This window comes from Peromyscus maniculatus, chromosome 1, assembly GCF_049852395.1.
Source record: "Peromyscus maniculatus bairdii isolate BWxNUB_F1_BW_parent chromosome 1, HU_Pman_BW_mat_3.1, whole genome shotgun sequence".
NCBI lineage: Eukaryota > Metazoa > Chordata > Mammalia > Rodentia > Cricetidae > Peromyscus > Peromyscus maniculatus.
In genome coordinates, this window is record NC_134852.1 from 199,084,639 (window position 1) to 199,104,311 (window position 19,673).

Genomic DNA, 19,673 nt, shown 5'->3' on the forward strand with positions numbered 1-19,673 from the left:
AGGCAGGTGGCTGTCCTCACAGCTGAGGTCTAAGAGGACAAAGAAACGGATAAATCAGATAGCTGTAACTCGGTTCTCAGTCGCTGGTGTCTTCTGTCCTCCAGGAGCACCAATACGGAAGTAGGGAAGAGCTATTTTAAAACATTTGACATCCATTGCCCTGGAGGGCCTCTGTCTGTCTGTCTGTCTGTCCTTCTCCCTCTTCTTTGAGACAAGGTCTCACTCCAGAACCCTGGCTGGCCTGGGTTTCTACAGACCATGCCTCTGCCTCTGCCTCCCGGAGTGCACTCCACACCTGGCTATCAGCGAGAACTGGAAGACTGCTCTAGCTCCCTCTTTCCATCTTATTTCAATGTTTCTTTTTTAGTTGTTTCCCTACATTCCTCAGCAGAAGTCAGATGTTCTCAGCATCACTGTCCTGGAGAGTAACTCTGACCTTCCAACTTCATGTTCTAAAGCGAGGGAGGCAACTTCTGTGAGCATCAGAGTTTTGTGGCCCATGCAGTCTCTGTCACAACCACGAAGCCAGGCTGCTGCAGCGAGAAAGCAGCTGTGGAAACGCAGGAGCAAATGCTGGCGGCTGGGTTCCAACAGAACTGCATTACGGACGCTGGGTTTAAATCTCACATCATTCCCAGGTGCCACAAAACAGTATTTTCCTTTTGATTTTTTTTTTAACCTCTTCAAAATATAAAAACCATTCTAGCTCACAGGCTACACAAAATAGGATGCAGGCCAAATCAATCTGTCTATCTCTGCTCCAAAGCTAGATTTTACCACGGCACTCCAGAGAGAATTGAAAAGATTTAACCAGGCAACGCAAAGTGTCAGGCCTCAGTCCTACTCCTGTAGCAGTATGGCGTCCAGTGTAATAGGTCTCTTTCAACTAACAATGGAAGATTATTAAACCCAGACAAACACAGAATCCATCAATCTGCTCAGGGCTGCTATGAAACAAGCAGGCAAGCAGAGCTGAGTCTCAAGGCTGTAGACTGGAACCCCAGGGGAGGGGGAGGGGGGAGGAGCATGGTTCAGCTGCTTTCCAAAACCTGCTCAGTCTCGAATGGCGCTGGACAATAATGAGGTTGACTCTCAACCCTGAGTATTATCTTGTACTAGTGCACACCGTGGCCAAAGGCTGCTCTCATGCTTGCTGGGTGTTGCTATTCCTGGGCACTCACAGCTCCTGAGAATGTGAGATCCAGGGCCCTACCATGCTGCAGGCCACCTTCAGGAGGGTAGAGCTTATGTGCAGACCAGAAGCTCTGAGGCCTTCTGGAGCTTCAACCATTAATGTTCTTATGTACTGCTCTTCTCCGGGCACTTCATCTAAAGCAGCTTTGCCCTTTTTTTCCAGTTTATTTTATTATTATTATTATTATTATTATTATTATTATTATTATTTTGATTTTTTGAGACAGGGTTTTTCTGTCTAACAGCCCTGGCTGTCCTGGACCTCACAGAGATCCTCCTCAGCCTCCTGAGTGCTGGGATCAAAAGTAGTATGCCACCACACCTGGATAGTTCATTTGTTTAAAGACAGTGTCTCACTATAGCTCTGGCTGGCCTGGAACTTGATCTGGTCTTGAACTCACAGAGGGCTGTTTACCTCCCAGAGTACTGGGATCACATCCAGAGTTTTTTGTTTGTTTGTTTGTTTTGAGACAGGGTTTCTCTGTGTAACCCTGGCTGTCCTGGAACCCGCTCTATAGACCAGGCTGGCCTTGAACTCAAGAGAAATCCTGCCTCTGCCTCCCAAGTGCTGGAACTAAAGGTGTGTACCATCATGGTCAGCTTGCCCCCCCCTTTTTTTTGAGGCAGGGTCTCATGTAGTTGAGGCTGGCCTTGAACTTCTGATCCCCCTAGCTCTAAAGTTTACACTACCACAAGTAGCTTGGTGGGCTTTATTTTTACATTTTGTGTATGTGAAATTCTGCATGTGCTACCAAGTGTCTATGCAGGTCACAGGACAACTTGTGGGACCGATTCTCTCCTTCTACAGTGTGGAGCCTCATGAAGACCCTGGGTGGTCAGGCTTGGCAAGCAAGTGCCTTTTCCTGCTGAACCATCTCTTTATCATTGAATAATACCCCAAAAATGACGGATTCTAGTTTGCTATTCATTCACCTATTAAAGGACATCTTGAGTGCTTTTAGTTTTTGACCATTGGGAGTAACACTGCTACAAACGTTTGCATACAGGGTCAGGGCAGGGTAAAAGTTCTCAATGAATTTGGATACTCGGTTGTTGCGCTGTATCTGTGAGGCTGTTCGGCTCTAAATGAAACTACCAACGGCCTTGCGGAGGGACTGCAGAGCCCTGCACCCTCCAGCAGGGAATGCGTTTCCACAGCTCCAAGCCCCGCCAGCATCTGTCCTGGGTCCAGGTTTCGGATTTTAGCCACTCTAGGAGGTGGCAGTCACATCTCTCTGATATTGTACTTCACAATTCCCTAAGGACACAAGATCAATTATTTTCAAATGTTTATCCATCATCTTTGTCTTTTCTACTGAGCTGGTTATTCAGATCCTTTTTACCTATTAGTTTATTTAATTAGTTTATGGTTTTGAGACAGTTTTATTTGTCTAGTTGGCTTCAAACTTGCTGTGGTATTCTCTTCTGCCTCAGCCGCCCAGAAATTTGGGGGTTACAGGCACAAACCATCATGCCTCATTGCTCTTTTGCTCATTTAAAAACTTGGGTTGTTGGGGCTGGGAAGATGATTCAGTGGGTGAACGTGCTTGTCACATAAGCTGACACCTGACTCTCATCCCTGAAACACATGGGTGAGGTGGATGTAGTGGAGCATCCATAACCCCAGTGGCAGAGATGGGGGACACACTGATAAACACCTATAACTTCAGCGGCAGAGATGGGGGACACACTGATAAACACCTATAACCCCAGTGGCAGAGATGGGGGGACACACTGATAAACGCCTATAACTTCAGCAGCAGAGATGGGGGGACGACACACTGATAAACACCTATAACCCCAGTGGCAGAGATGGGGGGATGACACACTGATAAACATCTATAATCCCAGTGGCAGAGATGGGGGACACACTGATAAACACCTATAACTCCAGCGGCAGAGATGGGGGGATGACACACTGATAAACATCTATAACCCCAGTGGCAAAGATGGGGACACACACATTGATAAACACCTATAACCCCAGTGGCTGAGATGGGGACACACACACTGATAAACATCTATAACCCCAGCACTCCTCCCTGCCAGGCAGAGATTGGGGGGCACACATTGATAAACAGGTAAATTATCAGGCTGTTTTCTTATTATCAACCTGAGTTCTCTGTATATTTTAGACATAAGCTTCTTTTATCAGATATGTGTTTTATAAAGATCTCCCAATCCACAGTGTGTTTTCTCATTCTCTATTTTTTTATTTTTTGTGTGTATGTGAATGCAAGCTGGTGCCACAGTGCATGTGTGGAGGCCAGAGGACAGCCTGTAGTAATTGATTTTCTTCTCCTACCGCCCTGGGATCCCAAAGAGTGAACTCAGGTTGTGTGGCTTGGTGGCATGTGTCTATACCAGCTGGGCTGCTGCTGTGTTAACAGGCGCCTTCAAGTTTGAAACGTTCCATCCTGCAGGGAAGCTCCTTAAGCAGGAAGGTAAACAACTCAAAAGAGCATCAGGAAGTCCCTGAAACTGACCAGATTCACTAGGTCTGTCCCTGCCATAGCAAGCAAAAGCCAAGGGTCCCCCTTTGAGGAGAGGAGCTGAGCTGCAGAGAGGACTCTTAGCCAAGGTTTCAGAAGACTCTGTGACCAGAACAGCTGCCTGTGAGAAGCAGAAGCCAGCTGTTTTTGAGTCATTTCTGCTCCTGTAAGTAATGTAGGGACTCTGGCCAGCCCAGGCCTGGAAAACATGGCTCTGGAGGCCTTACCCTTCTCCCCATTCCGTCTGCCTTGCTAAAAACTGTTAGATTCCATCCCTAAAGCTGCCACCAAGGTCTATTCCCTTATGTGGCCACTTCCTCCTCCTGAGGCTGACTACCGAGTCCAAATATCAAAGCATTGAAGTCCAGCAATCAAAAGCTCTCCCTGACTCACCTAATTAACATGTCTAATTAAAATGAAACACCTCATCCTAACATGGGGTTTCCTCCTTACCTCTATAAACCATCATTTGCCTGTGGGCCACGTCTCCTCTATCCAAAGGCAGTCCTTTGCCCCTCCAGGACAAATATCCCTTCTCCCTCATCCTCTGTTTCCTGTCTTTGTCTCTTATTCCTGCCCTCTGTCCCTCTGGGGAAAAAGAAATCTTTGTGCTAAGAACTTGGTCTTGGAGAGTCCTGAGCCGATGCTAATCCTTTCAAGTAACCCCATGCCCATATTCCTGTAAGTAACTTCAATATAACTCATTAACCTGACTTTGGTGGTATCTGTACTTTGGTCAGTCATGGGCTGCCTATCTGGGGCGAGCAGATGTGTGTGTTGTATCTCTCCAGGAAAAGTTTTGTCACACAACATAATTGGCACCTGAACAGGGACACGAAAGAACCAAACACGAGTTGGGGAGGAGTGCACGGTCCTGACCGTGTGCAGCAAGATATGCAACCGAGACTGAGAGGCCTGAGTGGAGGCGTCTGTGGAGGAAATGCCAATGTAGTCGCCGTTTCCCGGAGGGTGTGTGTTAGCGTGTCTGTGCTGCGACAGCAGCTGCATGGTTCTCGCTGGGGTAGTGAGACGTGGAACTAAGGCTGAGCCATCAGGATTAGGAGTGTGTGGCGGGGGGACGAATCCCAGGATGGCAGTCCTCATCTGTGTGGTGCGGGTGCCATGCCTGCTTGATGAATACCAGGTGAATACAGAGCTGCCCTAAAAACAGTTACGGGTTAGAGGAAATGTTACAGTCCTGGATTAATGCACAAGGGTCGAGTCTGTCTACGAGCAGCAGCCGAGGTTGCTCGGCCACAGTGGTGTGCAGTCAGAAGTGCATGGGGCTGGGATGGCAGTCAAGCCAGAACTCGTGTGTGTAAAGGAGGACGTGCAACAAGAGAGGGAGATGAGGCAGCGTCCTCCGTGCCGGCCTCTGGTGTGGCAAGTGGACTAGATGTGGCAAGAGGATGGGATGGAGGTGTGGCTGCTACTTCTTAAGGATGGGGGCTGGAAGGAAAAGAGAATGCAAGTTAGATCCATGCTCAAAAGCCCTTCCAGGGACCCAAGAACTCAGAAACCACGGAAAGATTCAGAGGGTGAAAAACCAAAACAAAATCCAATATAAAAGCAATAAAAGATAACCCAAGGGGCCAATCTTAGAAAGAGAGAAAGAGAGAGAGAGAGAGAGAGAGAGAGAGAGAGAGAGAGAGAGAGAGAGAGAGATTTGTGATCCAGCGTGTTGGGGGTAGCTCACAATGGTTTGGTACAAGAAACTAGGGTAATCAGGAAATGCTCAGCACTTGAACTGCTGGAATTAGGGAGGTTTAAACAAGCAACGAAAGAGTCTGTCTCAGCATGCCTGTGAGGCCGTGGGACATGGGAGTGGACGGGATCAATCAGGAAACCCAAGTGAGGTAAACTTCCTGTTCCTTAGGGCACAGGCTGCAGAATGGAGACAGTGTGAGGGAAGGTGGCTTATGAAAGCCACCAGGAACACTGGGGGGGGGGGGGGGGGCGACACAGGATTTCTCTGTGTAGCCCTGGCTGTCCTTGTCCTTGAATTCAGAGATCCTCCTGCCTCAGCCTCCCAAGTGCTGAGATCAAAGTGCATCACTACACCTGGCCAAGATTTTTATAAATAAAAGGCGTTGACAGATCTAAATGACAACACATAAGGAGAGTCCGGGAGGTGAGAGAACAGCCTAGAGAAACATTAAAAAAGACAAAGCCATGAAAGAGGTCTGTCTGGGTTACTCAGACAGATGGGCACCATCTGTGTCGAAGCTCCGAAGGACGAAGTGTGCGGAGGAGTCCTAGGAGCCCGAGGAGTGGACCTCCAGGATACAACACAGGTAAAGACAATCAAGCCTGTCCCGGGGTGGCTAATACCCCCAGAGGAAGAAGGGAGGGTGCATTTCCCTCCAGTCAAAGGTCATCCTAAGGACAGAGATGATTCATCCAGCCAGGAAGTCTCCCAACAGTCAGGTACGGTAAATGGGGGGTCAAGAGCTACAGTGCAGACCCAGGGCCACGCTGATACAGAGTCATCAGGTGCAGCAGGGGACAGCAGGGCCACATTCACCCGTGGCCATGAGTAGGTCTGAGCAGATTAAGTCAGGCTACAGAGTTCATTAGGTGTGGAGAAATGTAGGGAGGCTCCCTGGAAGAGCTCCAGGATATGGAAATGGCTCAGAGAGAATGACTTTGGACTCCTGGGAGCTAATGACGTAACACCTCCTCTTTGTGCTGTGTATCCAACCTTGACCTGTGGAGGAAGCAACTGGTACAAACGATGGAACCTCTCCTGCTGTATTAGAGCTGATTATGTTTGACTTCCTGGTTGTGAACTTCTGGGGTCACCTGACACCCGCTGAGAACAGGGGACAGCTGACTTTCAGAGCCCTTCCCTAGGTTATCTTTGTAACCCACTATCTGTCGTGTGGTTCAGGATGTTGCCCTGCCCATCCCCTGGAAAGGTTTTGCTATATAGATGACATAATGCTAGCCTCTGAGTGCAGATTTGGAAAACCACTGGAGAGACAACCACGTGCAGTGATGGCACTTCCACTTACCTAACCCCGCTAACTAGTTAACTCAGTTAGTTAACTCAGTTAGTTAAAAGGAAAGAAAAAACATCCCTACTTGGGTGGAAAAGAACACTCCCAGAGGCCATAGGTTACTGAATGAAAACCTCAGTGCCAAGGGTGGGTTTCCTCGGGTGAGTCCTGGCCAGGGAAGTCCCTGGGGCCCCACAAACCGTCAAGGACACTCTCCACCCTGTTGAGCTGCCTGCAGCTGAGCAGTGTGCTCCACAGACTGCACCCCAGCTTTCGTGAGCTGTCACCATGCTGGGGTGACTGGTGATACATCATTTCTGCTCCTGAAGTAACCCCTACTCATACTTCTGTAGTGACCCCAGTAAAACTCACTGGTTCACCAAGTTGGACGCTGGTGGTATCTGTACTGTGGTCTGTCGAGGGCTGCCTATCTGGGGTGCATCTCCCCTGAAGTTTCTTTTCACAACAGCTGTCTCACTGGTGTCCCCATTCTCTTACTAGAGCCGTTCATAAAACAGAAGGCTTAAATGCTTGTAAAGCCCAGCTTATTTCTTTCTTTCACGGACAGGAGGCAGAGGCAGGTGGATCTCTGTGAGTTCAAAGCTAGCTTGGTCTATATAGTGGGACTCTATCTCAACATACTCCTCCAAAAAAAAAAAAAAAAAAGGGTTCGATTTTGAGTTTTTATGGAGGGGTAAAGTCTGTGTCTAGACGGTTCTGTGTTTGGTGTGTGGATGTCCCCTGGCCCAGCACCATGTGTACTAAATACCCTTCCTCCTCTGAACTATCTCATTCTCTTAGTGAGCACGCTTGGTTATGTTCAGGGGTGGCCTGGGGGTGGGGATGTGGGGGGTCTAGCTTTGTGTCTTCCATTCACACCACTGACGAATTCTTATATTCTTCCATGTGCTGTCTGGATTATGCTATAGCTGTAGACAAAATCTTTTTTTTTTTTTTAAAGATTTATTTCTTAATTTATTTCTTATGTATACAAGTTCCTGTCTGCATGTATCCTTGCAGGCCAGGAGAGGGTACCAGATCCCATTACAGATGGTTGTGAGCCACCATGTGGGTGCTGGAAATTGAACTCAGGACCTCTGGCAGAGCAGCCAGTGCTCTTAACCTCTGAGCCATCTCTCCAGCCTCTTTTCTGGTTTTCTGAGACAAGGTCTCTCTATTATGTTGCCCTGGCTACCTGAACTCACTATGTGGACCAGGCTGGCCTCAAACTCACAGAGATTCACCTGTCTTTGCCTCCTAAGTGCTCAGGCCTTACGTGGACCCACACTGGGAGTCATGTGTAACGAGTCTTTCTCTGTCCCACCAGCCACCTTCCAACTAACAACATGGAGACTTCTTATTGATTAGGAAAGCTTGGCCTTAGGTTAGGCTTGTTTCTAACTAGCTCTTTTTTTTTTTTTCCGAGACAGGGTTTCTCTGTGTAGCTTTGGAGTCTGTCCTGGATCTCACTCTGTATCCCAGGCTGGCCTTGAACTCACAGAGATCCGCCTGCCTCTGCCTCCCAAGTGCTGGGATTAAAGGCATTTGCCACCACGGCCCGGCCTAACTAGCTCTTGTAACTTAAATTAACTCATTTCTCTTAATCTATGTGTTGCCACGTCGTGACTTGTGGCTTACCTCTCCCCTGCATGTCCTGCTTCCTCTGCCTCTGGCTGGGGACTCCTCCTTTCTTTTTCCCAGAGCTCTCTCTGTCTGGAAGTCCCACCTAAACCTCCTGCCTAACTATTGGCCGTTTAGCTTTCTATTAAACCAACTGCAGTGACATCACATCTTACACAGGTAATCAAATACCTCGCAGCACTGGGATTAAAGTGTGTGCCACCACACCTGGTTCCACACAAAGACTTATGCCCAAGTTTCACATCTAAGTGTTCCATATTTTGGATGCTAAGTCATACTTTGTTTTTAATTTTGAGATCAAAACAACAAACACCCCCGCCCACCCCATTTATACTTTTTTCCACATATTTCAAGTATTTGTGAAAAACAACAACAACATAAAACAAACCCTATAGTGCCTGAGATTTGTCTTAAAATAACTAAAAGTACAGTGAAACAAGATTGTCCAAACCAGGGCTGGAGATGGTTCAGTGGTTAAGAGCACTGGCTGCTCCTAGAGAGGTCCTGAGTTCAATTCCCAGCAACCACATGATGGCTCACAACTCTCTACAATGAGATCTGGTGCCCTCTTCTGGCCTATATGAATACATGCAGGCAGAATACTATATATAATAAATAAATATATTTAAAAAAATTGTCCAAACTGAACAGAATAAAGCTGAGTTGAATGTCATTTTTTTTTGGTTTTTTGAGACATGGCTTTTCTGTAATAGTCTTGGCTGTCCTAGAACTTGCTTTGTAGACCAGGCTGGCCTGGAACTCACAGAGATCCACCTGCCTCTGTCTCCCAAGTGCTGGGATTAAAGGTGTGTGTCACCACTGCTTGGCTGAGTTTTATATTTTGGGTTTCATTATACTATTTTGTTATTGAGCTTTGTGTAAATCTAAGAAATTTAAACTAAAAAACTAATTCCATTTGTACAGTGCTTGTCTAGTGTGCTGGCTAGTTTTATGTCACCTTGACACAAGCCAGAGTCATTTGGGAAGAGAGAACATTTGGGGGGGGGGGGGGAAGACACTTGAAAACATGCCTCCAAACAGACTGTATCACTCTCTTCTGGACATAGGTAATTTTTGACTAATTTGGGGTGACAGAGCTAGTTCAAGCTCTTCTTTCTTCCTTTGCTATTCATACCATTGTGGTGATTAATAAACATTTTGCTGAGGTGAGTATGGGCACAACACTGTCACAAGTGACAGCCAAACATCTTGTACAAGGATATTTTTCACACGCTTCAGCCCTCTGCTGGCCTTGCTCACTGGATCACTGTTAGCAATGGAATTACTGATGGGCACATCAGGATTACTTACAAGAATATCCGTATTTTCAAAATAGCTCCTCCAGTATGGCCTGATTTTCCTCTGTCCGCCAATGTCCCAAACATTCAGTTTAAACCCTTGTGACTGTACACTTTTGATGTTAAAACCCTGAAACAGATGGGGGTGGGACACAAAAAGACCAATTAATTCTTGCAGTTACATTTAATAGCTCACAAAAACTGGGGAGAGAGCCTGGGCTTCAGGTATACAACACATAGGATGCACCACTAAGCTATACTGCCAGATACTTTTATTTTCTTTTTAGGGTTTTTGAAACAGGGTCTCACTAAACAACTCTGGCTATCCTGGAACTCTACCAGGCTAGCTCCAAATGCCTGCCTCTGCCTCCCAAGTGCTGGGACCACCGCCTGGCTAAGGCACAGGAATCTTTTTTGTTTGTTTGTTTTGTTTTGTTTTTCAAGACAGGGTTTCTCTGTGTAGTTTTGGTGCCTGTCCTGGATCTCTCTCTGTAGACCAGGCTGGCCATGAACTCAGAGATTCACCTGGCTCTCCCTCCTGAGTGCTGGGATTAAAGGCGTGAGCCACCACTGCCCGGTCAACATTAGAATCTTTTTTTTTTTTTTTTTGGTTTTTCGAGACAGGGTTTCTCTGCGTAGTTTTGCGCCTTTCCTGGAGCTCACTTGGTAGCCCAGGCTGGCCTCGAACTCACAGCGATCCGCCTGGCTCTGCCTCCCGAGTGCTGGGATTAAAGGCGTGCGCCACCACCGCCCGGCCAACATTAGAATCTTAATAGCTACTTTTTACATTAGCTCTGAAGTACTTTGCCATATAGGACACAAAGTGATACTGTTAATATTCCAAATGGCTTACTGTGATAATAAAGAAAACATACTTACAAATGTTTATTACATTCAGTGGAATCGTTGTTAATAATATCAAAGCTAACAGGCTACTTTTCTTTCCTTCTTTCTTTCTTTCTTTCTTTCTTTCTTTCTTTCTTTCTTTCTTTCTTTCTTTCTTTCTTTCTTTCTTTCTTTCTTTCTTTCTTTCTTTCTTTCTTTCTTTCTTTCTTTTTTCTGAGTCAAGCTCTCCATGTAGTCCCAGCTAGACTAGAAGTTGCTAAGTAGCACAGGATGGATCCCTGTCTTCCTGCTTCCCTTCTCAAATACTGGGATTAGAGGTGTGTGCTACCACACCTGGCTCACAAGACAGGGTTTCTCTGTGTAACAGCTCTGGCTGTCCTGGAACTTGCTTTGTAGACCAGGCTGGCCTCGAACTCATAGAGATCGGCCTGCCTCTGCCTCCCGAGTGTTGGAATTAAAGGCATGCACCACCACAGTCCGGCTTATATTTTTTATAGTAAGTAATACATATACTAGGGCTGAGGTGTGGCTTGGAGGTAGGGAGCTTGCCCAGCATGCATGGGCCCTAGGTTCCACCTTTCCAAAGGCATAGAAAATACATATTATGTATATGTATACCTGGATATTGCTAAGGATAGTGCGACATGAAATTACCTATGATCAACACAGACCCCTCTGGATATGATAAGATAAAAAGGGAGATTATGGAATCTACTTTTAAAAAGGAACTACTTGTTTTAAATAAGATAAGTAATGAAAATTTTTTGGTCTGAGTTTATCAGATGTTACTGGACTGGACATTGTTAATATATATAATGGAGTTTGAATCTGTCAAATGTTAATGGACTAGACATCATTAATGTAATTTTTGTCTGTATATATTGTATATACTTATTAGATAGTTTTTCTTGTATTAGTTATAAGCTTTTTTAATTTTAGACAAAAAGAGAGGAGATGTGGTGGTATTGTGTTCACCAAAATATTGTGTACCTTAATAAACTAACCTGGGGTCAGAGAACAGACAAGCCACTAGTTAGTGATAGCACACACCTTTAATCCTAGCATTCCAGAGATAGAAATCCCTCTGGATCTCTGTGAGTTCAAGGCCACATTGGAAATAGCCAAGCATGGTGACACACACCTTTAATCCCAGAAAGCCAGCCTTTAATCCCAGGGAGTGGTGGTAGAAAGGAGAAAGAAATATAAGGCGTGAGGACCAGAAACTAGAGGATTTTGGCTGGTTAAGATTTTGGCTGGTTAAGCATTCAGCCTTTGGAGCAACATAGTTCAGCTGAGACCCATTCCGGATGAGGACTCAGAGGCTTCCAGTCTGAGGAAACAGGACCAGCTGAGGAACTGGCAAGGTGAGATAGCTGTGGCTTATTCTGTCTCTCTGATCTACCAGCATGGACCCCAATAACTTGCCTCAGGTTTGATTTTATTAATAAGAACTTTTAAGATTCATGCTACACCCCTCCCTATGAGGCCTTCAGGATGATCAGTTTAACAGGATACTACATGTAAGTGACAGAAACCAGAAGGTAAAGTTAAAGACAAGAGAAAAGAACAGACACTAAGTTTAGAGAGAGGCACGCACATCTGGAGGATCAAAAGAAATGTCCTCCTCGGTCAACAGGAGGACAGGGGGCTGGGCTGAGGCTACTGTAGGGTAGCTGGGTTGTAGCTGGACCGTGAGTGGAGTGAGGAGGTGGGGTCTTCCACGTGGGGCCTCAACCCCAGACTGTGACGGAAACAAACAGGTACTCATCTGAAACTACTTTAGTAGGACCTTGGATGAACCCCAGCAGAAAAATTTCTGCCAGGCTTGGTGGTGCATGCCTTTAATTCCAGTACTCAGAAAGCCCTGCGAGGCAGGAGGATTGCTCCAAGTTCAAGGCCAGTATGGTGGGCTGCTTGGTGAGTTCAGGCTAGCCAGGGCTATAGATTAAGACCCTATCTCAAAAAATAAAATGGATAAATTAAATAAAAAGAAAAAAGGAGAAAGGGAAAAAAATCTTTGTTTTTAGGGCAGTTATTTAGAGTAAAACTTGAGGAAAGCAAGTCATGGCAACTGGGAATTAGTGGAGGGAAAATAGCTAACGAGACCTTTGGGGTTCAGAAGGAAGGTACTTTATGAGCAAGAGGGGAAAAAATCCTCTTGCAAGAATGATAAAGGGAAACCAAGACTTGAAGTAGTTGATCAACACTTTGCTACAGCGTAAGTACATTTCATCCAGAGTAACCGGAGTTATGTGGGTCTGGGGATGCCTCCAAAAACATCTGCCTCGCCTGGCAGCATGCCAGCCCTGCAGCCTGGCACACCAGGCCCAGCCTAGGGCAGTGGTCCAGGGAACACTGCCACTCAGCTCCACGGAGGGACATTCACAGAAGACAACTGGGGACGGTGCTGACTAGCACTCTCCTGAATCACCCATGACTGAATAAACGAGCTGCTCAAGAACTCTGAGGGAACGGCTTAAACTCATGAAGTGACAGTGGCTGATTCACGGTGCCTTGCTGACAGGACAGCTTGTGAGTGTCTGAAACATTCTCTCTCTTCTACTTCTTACTCTTTTTTTTTTCTTTCTTGAGACAGGATCTATGTAGTGCAGGAGAGCATTGAACTCACTAGAGTGGCTGAGGATGAGCAGGAGCTTCCAATTCTCCTGCCTCCATTTCTTTTTTTCTTTTTCTTTTTCTTTCTTTTCTTTTTTTTCTTTTTTTTTTTGTTTTTCGAGACAGGGTTTCTCTGTGTAGCTTTGTGCCTTTCCTGGAACTCACTCTGTAGCCCAGGCTGGCCTCGAACTCACAGAGATCCGCCTGGCTCTGCCTCCCGAGTGCTGCGACTAAAGGCGTGCGCCACCACTGCCCAGCACCTCTATTTCTTAAGTGCTGGAATTATTGGAGTGTGTCACCATGACCAGCTATAATTTGAAAATTCTATTCCTCAACAATGCTATTTCCTTCTTTCTTTCTTTTTTTTTTTTTTTTTGGTTTTTCAAGACAGGTTTCTCTGTGTAACCCTGGCTGTCCTGGAACTTACTCTGTAGCCCAGGCTGGCCTCGAACTCACAAGAGATCTGCCTGCCTCTGCCTCCCAAGTGCTGAGATCAAAGGCTGCACCACCACCGCCCGGCAACAATGCTCTTTCTATAGACTCAAGTGACATCAACCCCTCTCTGAAGCAGAGGATCAGCAGCAGTAAACTCTGTGATGTGACCACATGCATCAACTCCTTCAACTTCTGCTTCTGTCTGTTTCTTCAGTACTAGGGATCAGAATCAGGGCCTTGCACACACCAGATAATGCCTTAAACATAAACTCCATCCAGTGAGATGGATGGCCCAGCTAAAGGCACTTGCCACCAAGCAGGACACCTGCCTCTGCCTCCCAGGTGCTGGGATTAAAAGTGTACACCACCACCACCTGGTTTCCAAGGCAACTCTTATTAGAGAAAGACTTAATTTAGGGCTTGCTTACAGTTTCAGAGGTTTAGCTCATTATCATGACAGGGAGCATGGTGGTAGACAGACATGGTGCTGGAGATGGAAGGGGAGGGGGAGGGGGAGAGACTGGGCCTGATGGGTTTTTGGAACCTCCAAGCCCATCCCCAGTGACACACTTCTTCCAGAAAGGCCACACCTCCTAGTCCTTCTCAAATAGTGCCACGCCCTGGTGACTAGGCATTCAATATATGAACCTATGGGGGCCATTCTTATTCAAACCACCACAGGCATTATAAATATTTTCTTTTTAATTTCTAAAAAATTTCTTTCTTTGTGTGTATGTGTATGCTGTGTGTGTGTGGGTGCTGTGCCTCATGCCTGAACGTGGAAGACAAGTTCTCTCTTCACCATGCAGGCCCAGGGACTGAACACAAGTTGTCAGGTGTGGCAGCAAGCACCCGTGCCCACTGAGGCATCTCAACAGCACTATCTTCTCCAGCTTCTCAACCTTGCTGACTACAGTAACAAACATCTAATGTCTTCAAATATTAAACAAAAATAGAGTAAGAGTGTTTTTGGAGAGTCAGTGAAATCTCAGCACTATAAACCAGCCATCTCCGGTACATCAAACAAAGCCTGAGGGGTGGCGCAGAACGGCGGCTCCAGGCGAGGCCTGCCCTGCTCTGCCCCGGCCTCCGAGGCAGTTCTCGGGCAGAGGCAGGCTATTGCTAGAACTAAGCCCCTAGCCCTCCTCCTTCTGGCAGAGATCCTGACACACTAATATGTGTTTTCAGCCTTGTAGGCTAGACTGCTGTAATTTGCTCCTCCTTGGGCTATACATTAAATTTGTTCAGAGGCTGTAAAATTGTTCATTTGGTAGCAGCTGAAATGACTTTTCTGCAGAGTTGCGAATCGCTAAGACTCACGGGCCGTGAAGTGCACACACCAGCACAGCCGCCGCTGCCGGCAGCAGCCCCGACCCCAGGGCTTATCATAGCTGGGGACAGAAAAGGCTAACACTGGTGTGCTGGAGCCTCCAATGCTCACGCGTTTAAAGGCTCTGTTGACTGACAGGGCTTAAGCCAAGTTTCCTCAGGCTTCCTTACCGGGACCTGTTCTTGAGTTCCCAGGCTGTGAATACCACACTTTATCCTTTGCATTTTGCTTGCTTGCCCCCTTAGAAAAGAGGAAGGCTGATAAACTTGGATTTAAAACCAACAAACGAAGCCAGGAGGTGGTGGCGCACGACTTTAATCCCAGCACTGGGAGGCCGATGCAGTAGGGTCTCTGAGTTTCAGGCCAGCCTGGTCTACAGAGTGAGTTCCAGGACAGCCAGGGCTACACAGAGAAACCTTCTCTCGAAAAAATTAAAAATTAACTAACTAAATAAAAATAAAACCAACAAAATAGTTTTTGTTTTGTTTTTTTTTTTTTAATTCGAAAAACTGGTACATGGCTGGGCACCATGCTGTAGACCTGTAACCATGGCACTAGGGAAGGAGCAGAAGGAGCCTGAGTGGGAGACTAGCTTTGGCTATACTTGAGTTCAGGGGCAGCCTGGGCTATATAGCAAGGTGGTGGTGGTGGTGGTGGCGCATGCCTTTAATCCCAGTACTCAGGAGGCAGAGGTAGGCAGGTCTCTGTGAGTTCGAGGTCAGCCTGGTCTACAGATTCAGATTCAGTTCCAGGACAGCCAGGGTTGTTACACAAAGAAACCCTGTCTTGAAAAAGAAAAAGAAAAAAAAAGAAAAAGAAAAAAAAAAGAAAAAGAAAGAAAAAGGAAAAAAAGAAAAAAAGAGGAATAAGCAAATAAAACATTGATTAAGTTTCTTTCAGAATACTTTTTCTTCCTTAAAAAATTATTTTTTTAAAATTTTATTTATTTTTTTTAAGATATATTTATTTATTATGTATACAGTGTTCTGTCTGCATATATGCCTGCAGGCCAGAAGAGGGCACTAGATCTCATTACAGATGTTTGTGAGCCACCATGTGGTTGTTGGGAATTGAACTCAGGACCTCTGGAAAAACAGCTAGTGCTCTTAACCGCTTAGCCATCTCTCCAGCCCCTATTTGTGTTTATTTTTATGTAGAGTACTTTGTCTGCATGTATACCTACAGGCCAGAAGAGGGCATCAGATCCCACTATAGATGGTTGTGAGCTGCCACGTGGGTGCTGGGAATTGAACTCAGGGCCTCTGGAAGAACAGCCAGTGCTCTTAACCTCTGAGATTTTTATTTTTATTTTTTTATGTGTACGGGTGTTTTGTCTACATGTAAGCCTTTGTACCACATGCATGCAGCATCCAAAGAGGACAGGAGAATGAACTGAATCTCCTGGGACTGGAATTTCAGATGGCTGTGAGCCTGCCTCCATGTGGGTGCTGGGAGTTAACTCAGGTCCTCTGCAAGAGCATCCAGTGCCCTTAACCATGAGCCATCTCTCCACCCCCTTTTATTTTCTAATATACTCTTTGTGTTCACTTCATAACTAAAGATAAAAATCTTTTTGGTTTTGATGCTGGGCCTTAAGCATTTGAGGCAAGTATTCTACAACTTATCTACACTCCTTGATTATGACCTTTGTTTGTTTATTTAAAATTTATTTATGTGTACTTGGGTGCCTTCATGATTTTATGTGCACCACACACATATGTGTAGGGGCTGGTGGAGCCGAAGGTGGCATCAGATGCCCTGGAACTGGAGTTACTGGCACTTGTGAGCTGCTGTGTGGGTGCTGGGAACTGAATCCAGGTCCTCAGAAAGATCCAAAGTGTTCTTAACCACTGAGCCATCTCTCCAGCCTGAGATTTTATTTTTGGCTCTTTGAGATAGGCTCTCAGTGCCCTGGAGCTCATTATATAGACCATAATAGCCCAAAATTATAGTAATCCTCCTCCTTTTGCCTCTTAGCTACAGATGTCTGCCATGATGACTCCTGGCTAAAACTTTTTTTTTGAGACATTCTCTGAAGCCCATGCTGACCTAGAATTTACTATGTGATCAAGTCTTTTTCAATCCTGATACTCCTTCCTTTACCTTCCATGTGCTGCAATTACAAGCATATACCATCACACTCCATGTGCCATGCTCTGGGTTCCATCCTTAGCACAATTTAAAAAAAGTGTGTGTGTGTGTGTGTGTGTGTGTGTGTGTGTGTGTGTGTGTGGTGTCTAAGTAATGATGATTTAGGCCTAAGAAAGATGATTGAAATGTGTGTATATATACACTTAAAATTGTGGTAGGATATACATGGCATAAAATATACCTTTGTATCCTTTGTTTTTTAAGACAAGGTCTCTCTTCAGACTTGAGTTCAGATGAGTGCTGGTGGCGCATGCCTTTAATCCCAGCACTCGGGAGGCAGAGCCAGGCGGATCTCTGTGAGTTCGAGGCCAGCCTGGTCTACAGATCGAGATCCAGGACAGGCACCAAAACTACACAGAGAAACCCTGTCTCGAAAAAAAAAAAAACACAAAAAAACAAAAACAAACAAACAAACAAACAAAAAGACTTGAGTTGTCCTAGAACTCACTATGTTTCTGCCTCCCAAGTGTTGGGATTAATCATTTCATTTAATTTCTTCTTCTTTTTTTTTAATTGACCATTTTAAAATGTAAAGTTTGGAAAGCACATTTACATTGTTTGCATCTACCCCCAGAACGGTTCTCATCTTACAAAACTTGTCTCTGTACATTAGGCAAAGCTCGCTCTTGGCCCATTCCCAGCTCCAGTAACCATTGTTCTACTTCCTATCTCTGTGAGTTGGACTATTCTAAGTACTTCACACGCATGGACATTCTTGTATATGTATTTGAAATCCGATTATTCTTAGACAATATAGACTTTTCTTAGAAACAAACCTCAGCAATGTATACATTTCTATCTCCCACAGCTGCTGTAATGGTTTAATAGTCCACTTGACATATTCTAGAACCACCCAGGAAGAGAGTCTCAATGAGGGACTGTCTGATCAGGTTGGCCTATGAGCACATCTGGGGGGTCTGTTATGATTACATTAATTAAGGTGGGAAGGCCTGCCCTTTGCGGCTCCTGAGTTTGGGTCCTGCACTGTGTGGTACAGGGAGGGAGGGGCTCAGCACAAGTCGGCCCTCTCCAGCCTCTGCTCGCTCTTTGCTCTTGACTGCAGATGGGACTCCTGCCTCATGTTCTTGCCTTTACTTCCCTGCGATGATGGAGTATAACCTGGAACTGGGAGCTAAAATAAACGTTCTCTCTCCCAAGTTGCTTTCAGTCAGGGCATTTGATCACAGCAGAGACACGAAACTGGGACAGCTATTTCCATTTCCTTGGGTGGCGGCTCCTGGAGCCCCGCAAATGCTCACCTGTGTAGGTGTGATGTGGCTGATGTCTTCAGATGCAAGCTGCTTCAGCAGGGTCGTCTTGCCGGCATTGTCCAAGCCCAGGAGAAGGATTCGCACCTCCTGGTCTGGTGCACTTTTCAATTTGCGCAAAATAGAGAGCAAGCCCTTGAACAATCATGAGAGAGACGGATTACTCGGGGCAGTGACTTCGGCGTTAGTGGACATCAGAATGACTTTTGAACAAGGTTCGCGGCTATGGACAGCTTCTTTCTTTCCACTCTAATGTTGTTTGTTCCACCTGCTCCTTCCTTCCAAGTTTTAGCAGAAGTGTAGGAAGATGCAGCAATTTGGTAAGCAGCATGGCTTATTCCTGCTCCTCCCACAGTCGGGCGGAGCTGTCATCCCAGATCTTCTGCAAGTGTGAAGTGCTACCCACCCGTGCTCCTCAAGCCCTCGATGGACACTTAGACTAGCACGATTATCGTATCAGACCAGGTCACTGCTCACATTTCCCCATTACCAGAGCGAAGCTTCTTGCCACACAGACAGATACCAGAATTACATGCCCAAGTTAATACAGGACTCTAAGGTTGTGATTGTACCAACAGGGCTCACGCAAACATTATGAATGTCCCTGAAACCCACTGGACTCTCCAGGACTGTGTGGCAAGCACCATCCCCACAAAGTGACAGGATAAGAAGGGCAAGGGTTCTGTGCTGGGGAGAGTGATGGGACGACAGGAAACAGATGCCACCAAGGTGGGCAGACCAAGCCCGTCCTGAGCAAGAAGGCTTCAACTACAAAGAGCACTGTGCTGAAGTTGAGCTCCTAGAGCGCCACTGTAGATCAAAGAGAACCCTGGCTATGAATAGAGATTACAGATTGTGAACTGGGAGGTGGTTAAGAGGAGAAAGGGCTAAGTGATGCAGATCAAAGCCCAGTTTTTAGGACGATGGTAAGATCACAAGAGTCTGGTCACTTGAAGAGAAGATTTTCGAGGCAGGGTTTCTCTGTGTAACCCTGGCCATTCTGGGACTCCCTCTGTAGACCAGGCTGGCCTCAAACTCACAGAGATGCGCCTGCCTCTGCTTCCAGAGTGCTTTTTTTTTTTTTTTTTTTTTTTTTTTTGGTTTTTCGAGACAAGGTTTCTCTGTGTAGCTTTGCGCCTTTCCTGGAACTCGCTTTGGAGACCAGGCTGGCCTCGAACTCACAGAGATCCGCCTGGCTCTGCCTCCCGAGTGCTGGGATTAAAGGCGTGCGCCACCACCGCCCGGCGTCCAGAGTGCTTTTTAAGGTGCTGTGCAAAGACACAAACAGGCTGCATGAAGCAGTAGCTGCACGCTACACTTAGGCTCTACTTTTTACAATTTATGTTCATGACTTCATCTTTACAGGACAGATGTGTAGCATAGATTATCCCTGTTTTTCAGAT

The 19,673-nt window shown here is 46.1% G+C and overlaps 2 protein-coding genes across 3 annotated transcripts in view; one reads left to right on the forward strand and one right to left on the reverse strand.

The window, feature by feature from the left end:
* Arl3 (ARF like GTPase 3) overlaps positions 1-19,673 on the reverse strand; it is a 54,317-nt gene that overhangs the window by 18,767 nt on the left and 15,877 nt on the right. For both annotated transcript variants that reach the window (XM_042264781.2, XM_006983337.4), the window contains exons 2-3: positions 18,262-18,405; positions 9,638-9,754 (exon numbers count right to left, since the gene is read on the reverse strand). In XM_042264781.2, coding sequence (XP_042120715.2) covers positions 9,638-9,754; positions 18,262-18,405 — 261 coding nt within the window. The remainder of the gene's footprint in view (positions 1-9,637; positions 9,755-18,261; positions 18,406-19,673) is intronic.
* As3mt (arsenite methyltransferase) overlaps positions 14,498-19,673 on the forward strand; it is a 200,719-nt gene continuing 195,543 nt past the window's right edge. Inside the window, exon 1 of the mRNA XM_076563252.1 lies at positions 14,498-14,501. Coding sequence (XP_076419367.1) covers position 14,501 — 1 coding nt within the window. The 5' untranslated portion in view covers positions 14,498-14,500. The remainder of the gene's footprint in view (positions 14,502-19,673) is intronic.